The 16,968-nt window shown below is 40.6% G+C and overlaps 1 protein-coding gene and 1 non-coding gene across 4 annotated transcripts in view; both read left to right on the top strand.

Annotated features, from left to right (window-relative positions):
* KIF5B (kinesin family member 5B) overlaps positions 1-3,438 on the top strand; it is a 47,928-nt gene extending 44,490 nt beyond the window's left edge. For all 3 annotated transcript variants that reach the window (XM_070381874.1, XM_070381872.1, XM_005891933.3), the window contains exon 26: positions 964-3,438. In XM_070381874.1, the coding sequence (XP_070237975.1) occupies positions 964-970 (7 nt within the window). In that variant the 3' untranslated portion in view covers positions 971-3,438. The remainder of the gene's footprint in view (positions 1-963) is intronic.
* Positions 3,439-8,866: 5,428 nt separating this feature from the next.
* Positions 8,867-8,975, top strand: LOC138990601 (U6 spliceosomal RNA). The gene has a single exon (XR_011466726.1). It is a non-coding gene; the product is annotated as a U6 spliceosomal RNA (small nuclear RNA).
* Positions 8,976-16,968: the final 7,993 nt, after the last annotated feature.

The raw sequence follows: 16,968 nt of genomic DNA, 5'->3' as shown, positions 1-16,968 counted from the left end.
TTGAAGTAACTATAAAAGTATGATTACGTACAGGTTTGTTTCATTGCTGGTCCAAAGTATAATGGTTATTATTTTTTAAAGTCTTGCAGTGATCAATCTTAAGCCCAGATTGAGGAGTATATGATAACTACTTTGTAGAGATTTTTTAATTATTAAGAAAAGCACTTCGAAACACTGCATTTATTCTGGGGAGAGATGGCAATGTATGAATGATAGTGATACTCGTAGTACCCAGTTTTATGCGGCTGGTTGGTTCTTCTAGCTGCATGATGCTTTGGACACGTTGAGGTTTTCTAATAAACACAGAGGTAAATAGGCAGTGGATTACAAGGATGCCTCCAGGTAACTCCTACTGGGATTGTTTACTTTTATTTTATTTTACTTTCGGCCACACCTCACGGCTTTGGGGATTTTTAGTTCCCTGACCAGGAATTGAACTCTGGGCCATAGCAGTGAAAGTGCCCAGTCCTAACACTGGACCACAGGGGAAGTCTCTGGGATTGTTTATTTGTTCCTTTCCGTAGCACATGTACCTCATGCTTATTGGTACACCCCACCCCTTTTTGTTTTTCACAGCTACCATGTATGTAACATTGCTAGTTAATTAGTGGTCCTTGACTTAATGTCACTGACACTGTCTACTGGCTGGCATTTTATTGACCATCTTTTTCTTAAAAAAAAAACAAAACTCTGTAAGTTATATATCAGCTTACTCATAGGTCTTGAGGTAAGTAAAAGCAAATGCAGGGTTGACTTCCTTTCAATATTGTACTGTCCCTAGACAGCTCTGCTTAGGAGACAAAAGGAAGAGAAATCAAATCATTCATTGTTGTGATGAGTTTTGGGAGAAGTGGTCAAAGCTGTTGGCTAACTGTTTTTAAACTAATTGGTATATTTCATTTCATTCTTTTCAAACACAGGTTTTGTATAAATAATATTTTCTCTGTTTTTTTCCATCTTCAGGTGTTAAAAGTAATTGAAGTATGAAGAGGACATAATTCAATGACTGTAGCCTGTATCCCTTGGGAACTCTAGAATTATAACGTTTTTTAGTGTATAAATTGTACCTGGCCTGTACAGCTGTTTCCTATCCACTCTTCTTGTAAACTCTGCTGCTTCCCAACACAACTAGAGTGCAATTTTGGCGTCTTAGGAGGGAAAAACGACAGTTTATAACTGTGGCCCTATTTATTACACAGTTTGTCTTTCATGTCTTAAATTTAGTCTTCACTGTGCCAAGCTAACTGTATCATATAGGACTGTGCTTTTTGTACTTGTTCGTGTTTATTTTTTAATCTCAGTTTAAGTTACCTAGCTGCTACTGCTTGTTTTTCTTTTCTTATAAAATAATACCTTATTTTAGGGGAAATGGAACTTTTAGATTAAATGTCTTAAATTTTACCACTTACAACACTACATGCCCACAAATTATATCAGGTCAGTACTGTACTTAAAAATCCTTTGAAATGATTTCAGAGTTAAAATTACATGTATCATCTCTTGAAGTTTGCTTCTGAAAACTACTCTTTGAGCACTGAAACCTTTAACTGAAAACTGCCTAACTAGACACTTGAGACTGGGCAAGGCTACTTAATTATCTTGTGAAATGCCTATTGCTGAATTATCTTGAATAGAAATCTTTCACACTATCAAAAGCAAATCTTTTGCTTTTGTTTAAGAAAAACAGTTTGGAAAAGAAATTCATTTCTCTTCTTCCCAATGCTGTATACACATAGCTTGGTAGAATTGGAAACACCTTGCTTTGTGAGCCTGTTTAGTTAATATAAGAATTGGATGGATAATAATCTGTCAACTTTATATAATGAAATGAACTAAGATATGGATATTATAGGATTAAACATAATTTCATATTGTTAGTACTGTATTGGTTGATCTAAATTTATAGCATTTGGAAATTGAGAAAACATGTGGAAGGACAGGACAAATATATGGCGAATTTATAAATAATAGGTAAATTTTGGTCTGAAAATCCCTGAGGTGTCTTTAACCTGCTACACTAAATCATACACTATAACATACTTCTTATTTAGTCTAGGAGTAGTAAATTATTTGCAAGTCACTAATAATCCTCAAATTATTTTGTTGGCGGTAGCTGGTAATTTTGTAATTACGTGTATCTGTTTTTGCCACTTCTTCCTCAGATGATTAAGTCAACAGTTTATTTTAGAAACTATAAAAATAATAGGGAAAGAGATTTCAATATTTGCTTCACCACTTGGGAGTGGGTAACTGCAACTGTGTTAGCAGAAATTTGCAAAGACTGGGAATGTAAAGTTACTCAGAGGAGAAAGCTGGAAAGTTCTGTGTTAGGATCTGGGTGGCAGAATTAACTTTTTGAAAAAGTTTTATATACAGATATTTGTATTAAATTTGGAGCCATAGTCAGAAGACTCAGATCATAATTGGCTTATTTTTCTATTTCCTTAACTATTGTAATTTCCACTTTTATAATAATTTTGATTTAAAAGATAAATTTATTTATTTTTTTAACAGTCAGAAATCCTCGCTGTTCTGATCTGCAGCAACCTTTAAAATGATTGTATTGTTTTTAGGCTTGATCAAAAGAAACACTCCAAAAATTGAGATGAAAACTTGCAGAGCGGCAAGATTGAAGCAATGCAGTTAACTAAAAACAGTGCTACCGCCTGTTGGTGACGATAGTTTTCTAAATGAAGAAATGTTTGGCTGCATTCACACAGACATTTGTATTTTGTTTGCAAATGAAAGCTTGCTTCTTTGGGCAATATTCTTAAATGAAGCAGAAATTTTTTTCTCTCTTTTGTCTGAATATAGGAGTTTCTTTCTTGTAAGATGTATCACAGGTATTGGTGCTGTGTAACAAACAATGAATTGTAACTAGTGTGTGGTTCAGAATACACAATGTTAGGGTTTTTAAAATATCTCAATGGTTTTTTTCTATTTATAATTTCAGATTTTCACAAAATGTACAGAGAATTTCATAAATTTGTTTTAATTGAACTGCTTTTGCTATGGTAGGTCATTAAACACAGCATTTACTCTTATAAGTGAAAATTTCTGATCATCTGGAACATTGATACTTATTTCAATTTACAATGTCTTTTTTTTTTTTTTGACTGAATAAATTAATGTTCCTCTGAATGGCATTGATAAATGGTTCAGAAAAGAAACTCAGTGAAATGAAAGTAATATTTATTCATGGTGATCAGTTAAATTATTTGCCTAATTTAAGAAAACTACTGTGCGTAACTCTCAATTTGGCAGGAGATGATAGAGGAGTCTGAGTCTGCCTGTGGAATGCGTTGGTTTCTTTTCAGTGCTTGAAGATACATGCAGAGATAATTGGTTTGGGAAGACGCCATATAATTTTAAGTTAACCTGCATGCTGTAAATGTCTTTTATGTTTAAATAAAGAGGAAAAAATTTTTTGAAATGCAATGACTTTCTTAAAATGTGTTTCAGTTTTATATCAGGTTGGTTTTACATGACCAAGTGGCCTTTTTTCTTGACAGAATAGTCACTAGTGTGTCATTATATTCAGTATAATTTTGTTTCCTAATGAATTGCCTGTGCTTTGGATATGAGGTATTAAATAGGCTAAAGAATTAAGAGCTAGAGATGAATCCTCAATCTCAGTTATTTTGCTGTACTGTGATAAGGACATGTCACTCTGTTGTTCTTCCCCCAAAACCATAACCCCTGTCTGATCATGAGAAAAATACCACACAATCCAAATAGAGGGACATTCTAGCAAATACCTGGCCAGAACTCTTCCACAGTGTCAAGATCATGGAAAACCAGGAGAGAGATATCTGAGGGGACTCTGCAGACTTGATAACTAGATGCAGTGATGCGGTGTGGTGTCCTCAGTTGAGCCCTGGAACAGTAAAAAGATATAAGTTAGGGCTTCCCTTTTGGCTCTGTGGTAAAAAAAATCCACCTGCCAATGCAAGGGAGGGGTCCAATTCCTGATCCAGGAAGATCCCACATCTATGGATCCTGTGCTCCATATGAAGAGAAGCCACCACAGTGAGAACCCTGTGCACCAAAACTGGAGAGTAACCCCCCATTCTCCGCAGCTAGAGAAAAGTCTGCACAGCAGTGAAGACCCAGCACAGCCAAAATTGAAGAAAAAGATATCAGTGGAAAAACTGGTACAGTCTGTTAGCAGTGATGTGCTGGCCGATTGCTTAGTTGTGATCAAAGTGCAGTGGTGATGGGAGTAGCACTATTAAGAGGAAGAGTTTGAGGGGATTCTCCGTATTACCTTTGCTACTTTGCTTCAAGTTAAAATTACTCTACAAGGTGTATTTACTGATTTATAAAGCCTCAAAGAGCAGGAGACAGCAAACAGTAACATTTGGAGCAGGAAAGCAACCTCAGCAGACCCCAGACACCTGACTCGACAAGCAGTGGGGAATACCAAGAAGCAATTTAGTATTCTCCCCGCCTCCAAAAGACCCCCAAGTGGTCATGAACATGACCTGTAGGGATAAAAGTAGCCTGAAGTGGGACTAATTGAAAGTCTGTCTAAACCAGAAAGCAGTTTGACCCCTGGTGCTGACTTCATTTCTGCACAGCTTGGCAACTACCTCTCCAACATGCTAGCATGATCCTGTTTGTTTATTATCTAGAAAGGGTAAAGGAGAGGGTGTCTGGATAGAAGAGCCAGGAATAGTAGGGTATGTCACCTTGAGGGTAGGGTGACATACTGGAAACGAGCGTGCCAGTTAGTGATGTATGTTGCCTCTCCAAATCTACCTTTATTATAGAAGACATTTGACATGCACAGAGGGGAGGAAAGGGGAGAAGATGGCCATCTGCAAGCCAAGGAGAGGCTGAAAGCCCTCACAAGGAGCTAACCCTGCCCACACTGGATTGCAGCTTGCAGCCTCCAAAACTGAAGCCATCCATCTCTAATTACCTCATCTTGTCTGTGGTGCTTGGTTTCAACAGCCCCAGTAGACCGATAGGATGGCCAACACAGGCAGTGAGCTGGACCCTCAGCATTTCTTTTCTCCTTTCTCAGCTCTGGCATGCTTTGGTTTCCTCAGGTTTTGTTTTGTTTTGTTTAATACTTGTTAATCTTAGCTGCATCGGGTCTTAGTTGTGGCACACAGGCTTCTAATTGTTGCATGGGTTTAGTTGCCCCAAGGCACATGGGATCTCAGTTCCTCTGCCAGGGATTGAACTTGTGTCCCCTGCCTGCATTGGAAGGTGGGTTCTTAACCACTGAACTACCAGGGAAGTCCCGGGTTTGCCTCTTGTTTAATACCATCCTGTCAGTGACGTGAAGGGGGTTTCAGTGTGGGGGGCACCCAGGGTGCACAGTCCCTTAGCTTGTGGCACTGGTCATGTGACCACCTTTCTGTCAACAGGCTGGGTCTCCTGTGTGTTTGCCCTTCAGCAAACACAGGCATATTCTGTCCACCTGATCAATGGTCAGGGGTGGGAGGTGGGTGGCCTTGGATCACTTAGATCCCAGCGGAGGTGTTTCCTTCTGCTCAGTCGCAGCCAGCATCTTGACTTGGCCTACCTGCACCCTGCTTGCCTAGTGACTGTGGACCAGCTGTAGCCTGGGAAACCTAGCAAGCCTCTTAACCATCCTGTGGGCAGCAACCATACCTTTGCAATGAGATCTGAACCCCAAACACTGGGAGGGGGCTCCATTCAAGTCTGTTGCTTCCCTAGGTACCCTCCTTTAGCCTTAGAGTATTCTTGAAAATTCTCTGTACCCGTTTTTAGTTAATCCCCATGGACCTGGGCTGATAGTGATATGAATGTTTGTGATAAGAGTATTTAGAACCTCAACCTTTTCGCCTTGCTTGGTTACCTGAGATTAGATTACTAGCAGATCAGAGATTCTGTGAAAAATTTGCCAACCATACAGGGAGTACCCAAAGAATCGTGGTTTCAGAAATGCCACAGTCAACATATGAACCAGTTGCTTCAGGTCAGCTTCATCATGTCCTCACCCTACATAGGTACAGACAGCCAAGGATCACAAGGCATGTGAAAAAAGTCTTTAGGATGAGAGAATCAAACAAGGAAAATAATATGGAGGAAAATGGAACTAGGAAAGGGGGAGAAGATATTTTAAAAAACACACTACGAGCTTCTCTGGTGGCCCAGTGGTTAGGAATCTGCCTGCCAATGCTGAAGACAGGTTTGATCCCTGATTCAAGAAGATTCCATGTACCGCAGAGCAACTAAGCCTGCGCTCAATAGAATCCATGGACCACAACTACAGGAAGTCCAAGTACAGCAATGAAGACCCAGTGCAGCCAAAAAAAAAACCTTTATTGGGGAGCTATTCCTCAACCAAGTGAGGAAAGAGGAAGATGTGGGACGTACAAAAGAAGGGATTACCAAGGTGAGAGCATCAAGAGCAACTGGTCCAGATGAGAGCACCCAGTCAGAAGACTGCCAGTTATGTTTCCAAGACAGACAGACAGACTGATGGATGTGTTTGAAGATTTTGAGGGAAAAAAAAAGTTTATAGCTGAAGATGAGTTTAGGGTTAAGTGATTGGCACATAGAACACTAAGGGAAAAAGAATTACTGATTCAAAGAAGAATCTGAAGTATAACCCCCCCAAAAAAAGTAGACTCACAGGTATAGAGAACACACAAGTGATTACCAGTAGGGGTGTGTGGGAGGCACAAACTATTGGGTATAAGATCAGCTCAAGGATGAATTGTGCAAGAGAGTCAATTCTTATACATGGAAACTAACTTTAAAAAATTGTATTAAATTTGTTTTTAAATAATGCCAAAAAAGAATCCTGATAAGCAAGGAAAAGTCGCTGTAGTGTATTACATAACTCAGCTGTAATCGGCACATTGCATCATAGTAACGGAAGCATGGACTGACAAGTGAATGTACAACACGACCGTATTGAGAAGAGGGGTTGTGTATACGTGTTGATCGTGGTGAAAGAGGGTTCAGGTTTCATCTTCCACAGGGTAAGACAACTGGTAACACTCAACCATGAGTAATCAATAAGCAGAAATTTGGAGACGAAAAGTGGCTGTGTCTGCCTTATTTTTGACAAAGGAGGCAAGAATATACAATGGACAAAAAATCTCTTTAACAAGTGGTGCTGGGAAAACTGGTCAATCACCTGTAAAAGAATGTAACGAGCACTTTCTAACACCATACATAAAAATAAACTCAAAATGGATTAAAGATGTAAGACCAGAAACTATAAAACTCCTAGAGGAAAACATAGACAAAACACTCTCCCACATAAATCACAGCAGGATCCTCTATGACCCACCTCCCAGAATAATGGAAATAAAATCAGAGATAAACAAATGGGACCTAATTAAAAAGCTTTTGCACAACGAAGGAAATTATAAGCAAGGTGAAAATACGGCCTTCAGAATGGGAGGAAAATAACAGCAAATGAGCCAACTGACAATCTCAAAAATATACAAGCAGCTCATGCAGCTCAATACCAGAAAAATAAATGACCCAATCAAAAAATGGGCCAAAGAACTAAATAGACATTTCTCCAAAGAAGACATACAGATGGCTAACAAACACATGAAAAGATGCTCAACATCACTCATTATCAGAGAAATGCAAATCAAAACCACAATGAGGAACCATCTCACGGCGGTCAGAATGGCTGCTATCAAAAAGTCTACGAATAAATGCTGGAAAGGGTGCGGAGAAAAGAGAACCCTCTTACACTACTGGTGGGAATGAAACTAGTACAGCCACTAGTACAACAGTGTGGAGATTCATTTAAAAACTGGAAATAGAACTGCCTTATGACCCAGCAATCCCACTGCTGGGCATACACACTGAGGAAACCAGAATTGAAAGAGACACATGTACCCCAATGTTCATCGCAGCACTGTTTATAATAGCTAGAGTGTGAAAGCGACTGAACTGAACTGAACTGAAGGACATGAGAGCAACCTAGATGTCCACTGGCAGATGAATGGATAAGAACGTTGTGGTGTATATATATGATGGCAAATGACTCAACTGTTAGAAAGAACGCATTTGAATCAGTTCTAATGAGGTGGATGAAACTAGAGCCTATCATACAGAGTGAAGTAAGCCAGAAAGAAAAACACCAATACAGTATATTAATGCATATATATGGAATTTAGAAAGATGGTAACGATGACCCTATGTGCAAGACAACAAAAGAGATACAGATAAAAGAACAGACTGTTGGACTCTGGGAGAAGGCGAGGGTGGGATGATTTGAGAGAATAGCATTGAAACATGTATATTATCATACGTGAAATAGGTCACCAGTCCAAGTTCGATGCATGAAACAGAGCACTCAAAGCCGGTGCACTGCGACAACCCAGAGGGATGGGACGGGGAGGGAGATGGGAGGGGGGTTCAGGATGGGGACCCATGGACATCCATGGTGGTTCATGTCAATGTATGGCAAAAACCACTACAATGTTGTAACTAGCCTCCAATTAAATTTAAAAAATAAAATGAAAAAAGGGGAGGTAACTTTAGAAAAAATTATGTTTCATTAAATATTAAATGCTAATTTTGTCAAGTAAAACAAAGTGGCTGTGTCTGGAGAGTGAGAAAGAGGTGAGGTGGGGCATGGGACCCTTGTTACATTTTCTTTGGGGAGTGGGAATCACTGTTTTTGTGTAAAGTTTTTCAGGCGTGTTTGACTTTTTAGGGTTCTGCTTGTATTCCATCGTCAGGTGGTTCCCCTCCGAGGATGGCTTCAGAAGCTAGTCCCAGATTCTTGACCCAACCTAGAATTCAACTTGCTCATTTGTAGAAAAACACTTGAAAACCTCGAGGTGATTGTTAGGCCCCTTGCTCTGTATTTCTGTGATGCCAAGTCATCTTGTCTAGAGTTATAACATCTGGTGTTTACTTCAGCAGGACATATGTTAAAATTAGAACAAAATGGAGAAGAGTAACTAAGGTGGCTCCTGCACAAGGGTGACACACAAATTCATGAAGCGTTACATATTTTTGAGTAAAATGTTTCTCTGAGTTCAAAAAATATATATAGAGAGAGATTACATCTGAAGGGCTCACTTTAAATTAAGCCTTCATAATCACTGACTTTATGTGAAAAGAAATCCATAGGCTCTCAAACTGAAATCAGCAGTTCTTAAAAGTACTTCTTTCTTCAGTAAATGCATGCTTCCAAATTTTGAAGATTTGGAAGAGAAGTGGGTTTTGTTTTAATTGTGGTAAACATAAAATGTATCATCTTAATCGTTTTTAAATGTACAGTTCAATAGTGTTGGAAGAAAAGTCATTTTTTTATATTTGTGTGTGTGTGTATGTGCACAGAAATTAGCTCAGACCTGGAAATATTTGGGTCATGATCTACATCAAATATTTATTGTTCTTCAGTTCACATTAGCTTGACAGAATGATGTTAGTAACATAAACTTTCAAATATTTCCAGTGGAGGTAAAATCAGAACCAATGACAACTATTTAAAATATTCAAGAAGTTAACTCGTTTTCACCCACTTAGCAGCCAAGAACCATTGGAAATGAAAATTCAAAATACTGCAACTAAATCTGAGAAATCCCAAATAATTGTCCATTGTTTCTTGAGAGACAGACAAGACATCACCAGTGTAAGCGCCAGGAAACACCCACGTTACCATCTTGGATATATTCTTTTCTCACTGGATAAAAAGTTAGGCACCCAGCTTTTGTATACAATAACTGGAATTGTGCACAGGCCCCCTCCACACTGCTCTGAAAACGAACTTTTGTTTTATGCAAATGTAGGCGAACGAGAATGAACAAAAGGTGCACATTTTAAGGCTGAGCGCATTCAACTGAAAATGAAAAGTGGATTTTTCTTCCGGTAGGAGACCAGCCATGTTTTGCAGCGGGCCGGCTGGAGGCAGACCTGAGGCCTCAGGAGTCCCCTCTTTGCAAGTGACTGTTCACTGGCAAGGACTTTCTAAATGCCTTTGTCGGAGGTCCCGACGTGGCCCTCCTGCAGGAATAAACAGGAAGAAGCCGAGCAGTCTCTGGTTCCTCCGGCCCCATGTGGGTGGTGAGGGCCAGCTCCTCCCCACAAGACTTTTTTTTTTTTTTTTAGTATTTATGTATTTATTCTGGCTGCATTGCATCTTTTAGCTTCGGCATGTAGGATTCAGTTCCCTAGCCACAGATCGATCCTGGGCCCATTGCACTGGGATCTCGGAGTCCTCCTACTGGACCACCAGGAAAGTCCCTGCAGGTCCTTCATTTTGTTATTTAAAAAATTTTTTTGGCCTCACTGAGAGGCATGTGGGATCTTAGTTCCCTGACCAGGGATCGAACTCGCACCCCTGCATTGGCAGCAGAGTCCTAACTGCTGGATTGCCAGGGAAGTCCTGGATCCTTTATTTTTTAAAAAAATGTGTTTTATTTACCGTTGACTTACAATGTTGTGTTATTTTCTGTTGTACAGCAAAGTGACTCCATTTTACATACTATATATTCTTTTTCATATTCTTTTCCATTATGGTTCATCACAGGATATTGAATGTAATTCCCTGTTCTACACAGAGGGACCTTGTTTATCCATCCCGTATATAATAGTTTGAATAGTTTGCATACGTCAGTTCTAAACTCCCACTCAGTCCCTCCCCACTCACCCTTGGCAAATACAAGTTTGCCCTCTGTGTCTGTGAGTCTGTTTCTGTTTCACAAATAAGTTCATTTATGTCATTTTTAGATCCCACATATAAGTGACATCACACAACATCTGTCTTTCTCATTTACTTAGTATGATCATCTCTAAGTCCATCCATGTTGCGCTGCAGACCCTTTAACTGAACTTTCACAGAGGAAGGAGGGCTAGAGACCCCTGCTTAGGAGGCCTGATGAAAAGATGCCTGGTTATTTAGGAATGTTGGGGTCTTGATTCCTGAGTGTGGACACAGAGGCAACCATCAAAGTGCCTTCCTACTCCACCCCCCACAACACACACACACATTCTAACTTCACTCTGATATCCAACAATCACTCCATTGAGAACTCTGCAGCCGGCAGCTCCAGCACTGTGTCTTCATGGCCCCAGCCCAGAGCGATGGCACCTCCGCCCTGTCCAGTTCACGCTTTCTTCTCCACTCTTCACTCTGTCCCTTTCCCCCAAGGGACTCTTGCATCCATCCTTTGAACTTGGATGTTCCCTTTGTTCTCCCAGCAACACATGCTTTCTGACACATACCCTCATGATTTTAATGTACCTATTGATAAACCCCAAATCTGCTTTTTCAACCCCACCTCTCCCATAAGTTTCTAACTCATATATCCAACTGCTTGCAGGCCATTTACACTTGAAGACCCCATAGGCAACTGCAATTTAACACGTCCCAAAGTGAACTGAAAAAAAACCCAGACGTGATTAAAGTCCACAATAGCGTACTTGAAGTCCTTGGGGACCAATGTTTTATGGAATTTTGAGTTTTTCAGAATTTAGAAAAGATAATACGCAGTATTCAAGAAACAGCACCAGTGAGGTCTGTGCCAGTACCTTGTGATCAAACATGGTTTTTCTCTTCAGCAAAATGTACCACTATTCACTTCCAGTGGAATATACAAAGGCTGAAAAAATTCTTATGTCAGTTGAGTATCTCCAGCACTTCCAGTTCTAAGAACTGATTCTACTAAAATACACCCATGTGCAAAAATGTATTTTGTAGGAAGATGTTCACAGCATGAGGGAGGAGAATCCTTGGCATGTTTGAAAAACAGAAAGGTTCTGTGCTGGAGGGTAGTGAGCCAGAGAGGAGAGATTGGAGAGGAGGGAAGGGCCCGACCCCACGTGTTGTGAATTGTGCTGTGTGCTTAGTCACCCAGTCGTGTCCGACTCTTACAACCCACAGACTGTAGGCTGCCAGGCTCCTCTGAGGATGGGATTCTCCAGGCAAGAATACTGGAGTGGGTTGCCATTTCCTTCTCCAGGGAATCTTCCTGACCCAGGGATCACACCCAGGTCTCCTGCATTGCAGGCAGACTCTTTACCGACTGTGCTAAGAGGGAGAGTTGACCTCCTGTTAACCTCCCATCAAGTGATGTGGGTAATGTCTCTTGCCCTTAAACCTGGGAAAATCATTAGGACAATCCCCACCAATAGCGTCTGGCAGAAGTGACACTCTGTAACTTCCAAAGTGAGGCCATGCTCTTCTGCCTTGTGTCATTGGTACACTTGGTAGTAATAAAAGCCAGCCACCATGCTGTAAGGAGGCCAGGCCTCCAAATGGAAGGGAGAGGTTTGGGTTTCTGGTCAAGCGCCCAAGCTAGGATATCAGGCAACAGCCAGCATCAACCGCCAGACTGAGTGTAAGTCTTCAAGTGATTTCAGCTCCCACTCCAGTGTTTCCCATATAAGCAAGCGTGGGAGTGAGCTCTCCCCACCCAAAGTGCAGGTTTGTGAGCAAAATAAATGATTATTCATCTAAGGGCTATTGTAGGCCTCTGTGTTTGAGATGATCTGCTGCCCAGCGACAGATAACCAGAATACCCACTGAATCGGGTGTTTTTTTACAAAGATCCTTCAGTGATTCATATGCACATCTCAATGTGAGAAGTGTTGGTTTATGTAAAATTGTGTGACATGCCCCAGGGAACCCTTCTCAGTGTGGCAGCCTGGATGGGAGGGGCGGCTGGGGAGAATGGATCCGTGTATGTGTATGGCTGAGTCCCTTCACTGTCCACCTGAAACTATCATGACACTATTCATTGGCCATACTCCAATATAACACAAAAAGTTAAAAAAAATTTTTTAATTGTGTAACAAATTTTTCTACTGCCCTCAACAGCACTGATTGCAAATTATGAAAAATTGCATAATGAGTGAAAATGCTATTTAGAGTAATTTTTCCCAGAAAGCTGGATAATGGTTTTCTGTGAAACCTGCTGTGTTCTCTAGCTGTGAGAACTTGTCCAAAGCTTGGGTCAGACTTACAGTTGGCAAGTAGTGGGTTGCCATGAGAGAGAAAAATTGGCAAAATAATTAAGGCAAGTCAAGAGATTTTAGGGGCCAAGCATCCTGAAATGTTGTAGAGATGAGCGATGAGGGTGTATGACTAATATCTAGTAAATTCACTGTATTTCAGGGCACTAATCATCTTAATAGCAGATGGCTTTTGAAATCTTTCAAAAACAAATGGTATCATGCTACCAAATTAAGTGCAGATGAATACATGCAGGTGTTTGCTATTATTAAAGCATCACCACAAAGCTGTCATTCAGATCCTCCTCCTGGGGTGAAGTTTGAAAGCATGTTAGCTCCAGGTCTATGGTTTCATAATGCAGTATACAGGGGAAGCTTTCCTAACTACTAGTAAATGTGGTTAATCCGTATCATGCTTCAGGTCTTCATTCATTTTAGTTTAGTTAACTGTTCTAAATTCTAAGTCAACCCAGATTACGAAGATTGATGAATATCATCAGCCTCCACACCATCTCAAACAACTGGATATTTGAGAGCATCTGAATTTTTCCATGAATTTTCATCTCCAAAATTCCAGACGTTTGGCAGTCGGTGGGCAAAACCAGGTGATGTAGCATTTCCTTTTTACTCTCTCAGCCTCACCTGCCTGCGTGCATGAGACTATTCCTGCAAAGTATGGTCCTGCAGCTGTAGTTATATTAAGTGCAGCTTGCCTAATTCATTTTCCAGTTATTAAAAATAACTTACTAATAACAGTTCTTAGTAACAACAACAAGCAATAGAAATAAATTCTGGCTAATTTAGGCAGAAAAGAATTTATTGGAAGGTTAAGAGGGGCTCCTGAACACAATAGGAGGAGGAAACCTGGGCTGGAGAAAGGGTAGCATGAAGCTAATCCTGGCCCCACCCACTTCTCCACCCATAGTACCATCACCTCACTAAAACCATCTTCCCAAAGACCCACCCTTCCTGTAGCACCACCTCGGGAGCCAAAGCCCTCTTGACTTCCATATGTGAAAGTAGATATGGGAGCCACAAACTGCCCTCCTCTTTCTCCCACAGCAAAAAAGATTATTCCCCATAAGAATACTGGAATGTTATAAGGAATTGGGGTGATGCTAGACATCCAAAAGCCCACATATGTCTGCTATAAATAATATGCAGGGTTTATTTCAATTATAAAATAATTCATGTTCATTGTGGGAAATGCATAGTATTGTTTTTCTTTTTTTTCCTAAAATTGGATTTTTGTTGAATGTACTATTATAACCAATTGTTTTTCACCTAACAATGCACTGTGATCATTTTCCATGCCACTGACTGTTCATCTGCAGTGTGATTTTCAATGTTGGGATGGTCTTTCTTCTCTAATATTAATTTTAAATCCCTTAGGCAATTTCTGTCTCCCTCTCTTTTTTTACCAGCATAAAAATGACACTAGACTGAACATATACTCCTTTTTTTCTTTCTTTGGTTTATGTATAATGAAGCCTCCCCAAGTTCCAGGCATTGTGCTAAGTGCTTCTGTGCATTTTCTCATTTATTGTTCGTCCCATGCAGTGAATCCTATTATCACCATTTTACCTTGAGGAACACTTCCTGGAGGTTCTGTCACCTGCCTACGTTCACCCAGCCTCTGACACCCACCACTTAGCTTGGAGGTCACACACATGGCAGGTGCAGAACCTGCCTGGCAGCCCTGGCTTGTGCGAGCCCAGGCTCAAGCTTGAACCATCTACCTTCCTTCTTATATAGAAATCTTTGCGTAATCCATGAATATTTCCTTAGGATAATAAATCAGAAAAAAAAAAGTGGGGGGGGGACTTCCCTGGTGGGTAGGGCTTCTCAATTCCACTGCAGAGGGCGAGAGTTTGATCTCTGGTTGGGGAACTAAGATCCCACATATCGTATGTGGTGTGGCCAAAATAAATAAAATAAAAACAAATCAGGAGATGTGGCACTGGAGGAGTAAAGACTGTTGATACATACAGTCAGTTGCTGTCCTGAAAGTTTGTACCAACTCATACTGCCACTCCCCTGCTCCTGGAACTAGATTAAACTGCTTATTTTTCCACACCAGGTTGGCCCAAACCTGGTGAGAATTATGTTTATCAGAGAACTTTGGCCAATCTAGCTGGTGAAAAAAACGATGTCTTGGCTTTTGTTTGTTTTTATTGACATATAGTTGCCGTCTAACATTATATGTTACAGGTGTACGATGTAGTCATTCACAGTTTTTAGAGGTTATACTCCATTTATAGTTATTCTAAAATACTTACTGCATTCCTTGTGTTGTACAATATATCCCTTTAGCTTATTTTGTACGTAGTAGTTAAATCCCCTACCCTTATACTGCCTCTCCCCGCTCCCCTCTACCCACTGGTAAGTGCTACTTTGTTTTCTATATCTGTGCATCTTTTCAACTGTTTGCTGTACTTTTAATTACTTTATTTTTGGTTGCGCTGGATCTTTATTGCTACTTGCTGGCTTTCTCTAGTTGCAGTGAGCAGGGGCTAGTTTTCACTGAGGAGCGTGGGCTTCTTATTGTGGTGGCTTCTCTCGTGGAGCACAGGCTCCAGACATGTGGGGTTTAGTGGCTGTGGCTCCCACACTTAGTTGCTCCGTGACACGCGGAATCTTCCCAGACCAGGGACCAAACCCGTGTCCCCTGAATTGGCAGGCAGACTCTTATCCACTGTACAACCAGAGAAGTATGGTTGTATTTTTTAGGTCCCATGTATAAGTGATATCACACAGTATTTGTTTTCCTCTGTCTTATTTATTGCACTTATAATAATGCCCTCCAAGTCCATCCAAGTTGCTGCAAATGGCAAATTTTCATTCTTTTTATGGCTGAATAGTATTCCATAGTATATATAGACCACATCTTCTTTATCCATTCTGTCAATGGACATTTAGGTTGCTGTTATATCTTGGCTGTGTGAACAGTGCTGCTATGAACATTAGGGTTCATTTGTCGTTTCCAATTCGTGTTTTCATTTTCTCTGTATGTATACCCAGGAATGGGATTGCTGGATCATATGGTATGAACAGTGCTCTTTTCAGTTTTTTGAGGAATCTCCATACTGTTTTCCATAGTGGCTGCGCCCATTTACATTCCCACCAGCAGTGTAGGGAGGGTTCCTATTTTGGTTTTTAAATTGTGCATCTTTTGTATTTTGTTAAAACACCAGCTGCGTTTTATGGTTTCTTCCTACGTGTCAGTAGAATGTAAGTGGGGGGAGGGTATCTGTTTTGTTCACTGTTGGTGTCCATTTTGTTCACTCTTGTATCCTCAGCACCTAGCAGAGTGCCTGGTATACAGCAGTCACTCAATAAAGATTTGCTGAATAAACAAATGCACAAGCCAGTGTGCGAGGCACTGAGGGCAGCCCTCCCCCTGGCTCATCTCATCCGGTTCTGACAAGTCTCTCTGTTTATCTGCTGTGAATACTCATAGGCAGGTGTGCCCAGCAGGGACCCCAAGAGCCTCACTCTGAACTTCAGGTTCTGCTGCCATAAGGAGGACTTCCCACCTCCCTTGGTTTTCCCAGAGTTCCCCCAGAAGGATTCCTGGTATAACACTTAGACTATATTTAAAGTCACCTGGCGGTTCAGTGATTAGGATTCCTCACTTTCACTACCAAGAGCTAGGCTTCAATCTCTGGTTGGGGAACTAAGATTCCACAAGCCACGCAGCCAAAAAAATAAAAAAGAATAAAAAAAATTAAAATCACACTGCCCCTAAAATATCCCCAGATTTGGTGAAAATGTGCCCATTCACTTTCCCATGACTTAATTTTTTTATAAGCCTTTTGATTTTTTAAACAATTATTCAAAAAAGTCCGTTTTTTGGTACTGATGAACCTATTTGCAGGACAGGAAAAGAGATGCAGACGCAGAGAATGACCTGTGGACAAAAGAGGGGAAGGAGACAATGGGACAAATGGAGAGAGAAGCACTGACATGTATATCCTTTATATCCTTTATATACATGTGTGAAACAGAGGGCTGGTGACAAGCTGCTGTACAGCACAGGGAGCTCAACCTGGT

The sequence above is a fragment of the Bos mutus genome, chromosome 13, assembly GCF_027580195.1.
Source record: "Bos mutus isolate GX-2022 chromosome 13, NWIPB_WYAK_1.1, whole genome shotgun sequence".
Taxonomy (NCBI): domain Eukaryota; kingdom Metazoa; phylum Chordata; class Mammalia; order Artiodactyla; family Bovidae; genus Bos; species Bos mutus.
Note: the sequence above shows the minus strand (reverse complement) of the source record. Positions and strands in the feature narration are given on the sequence as shown.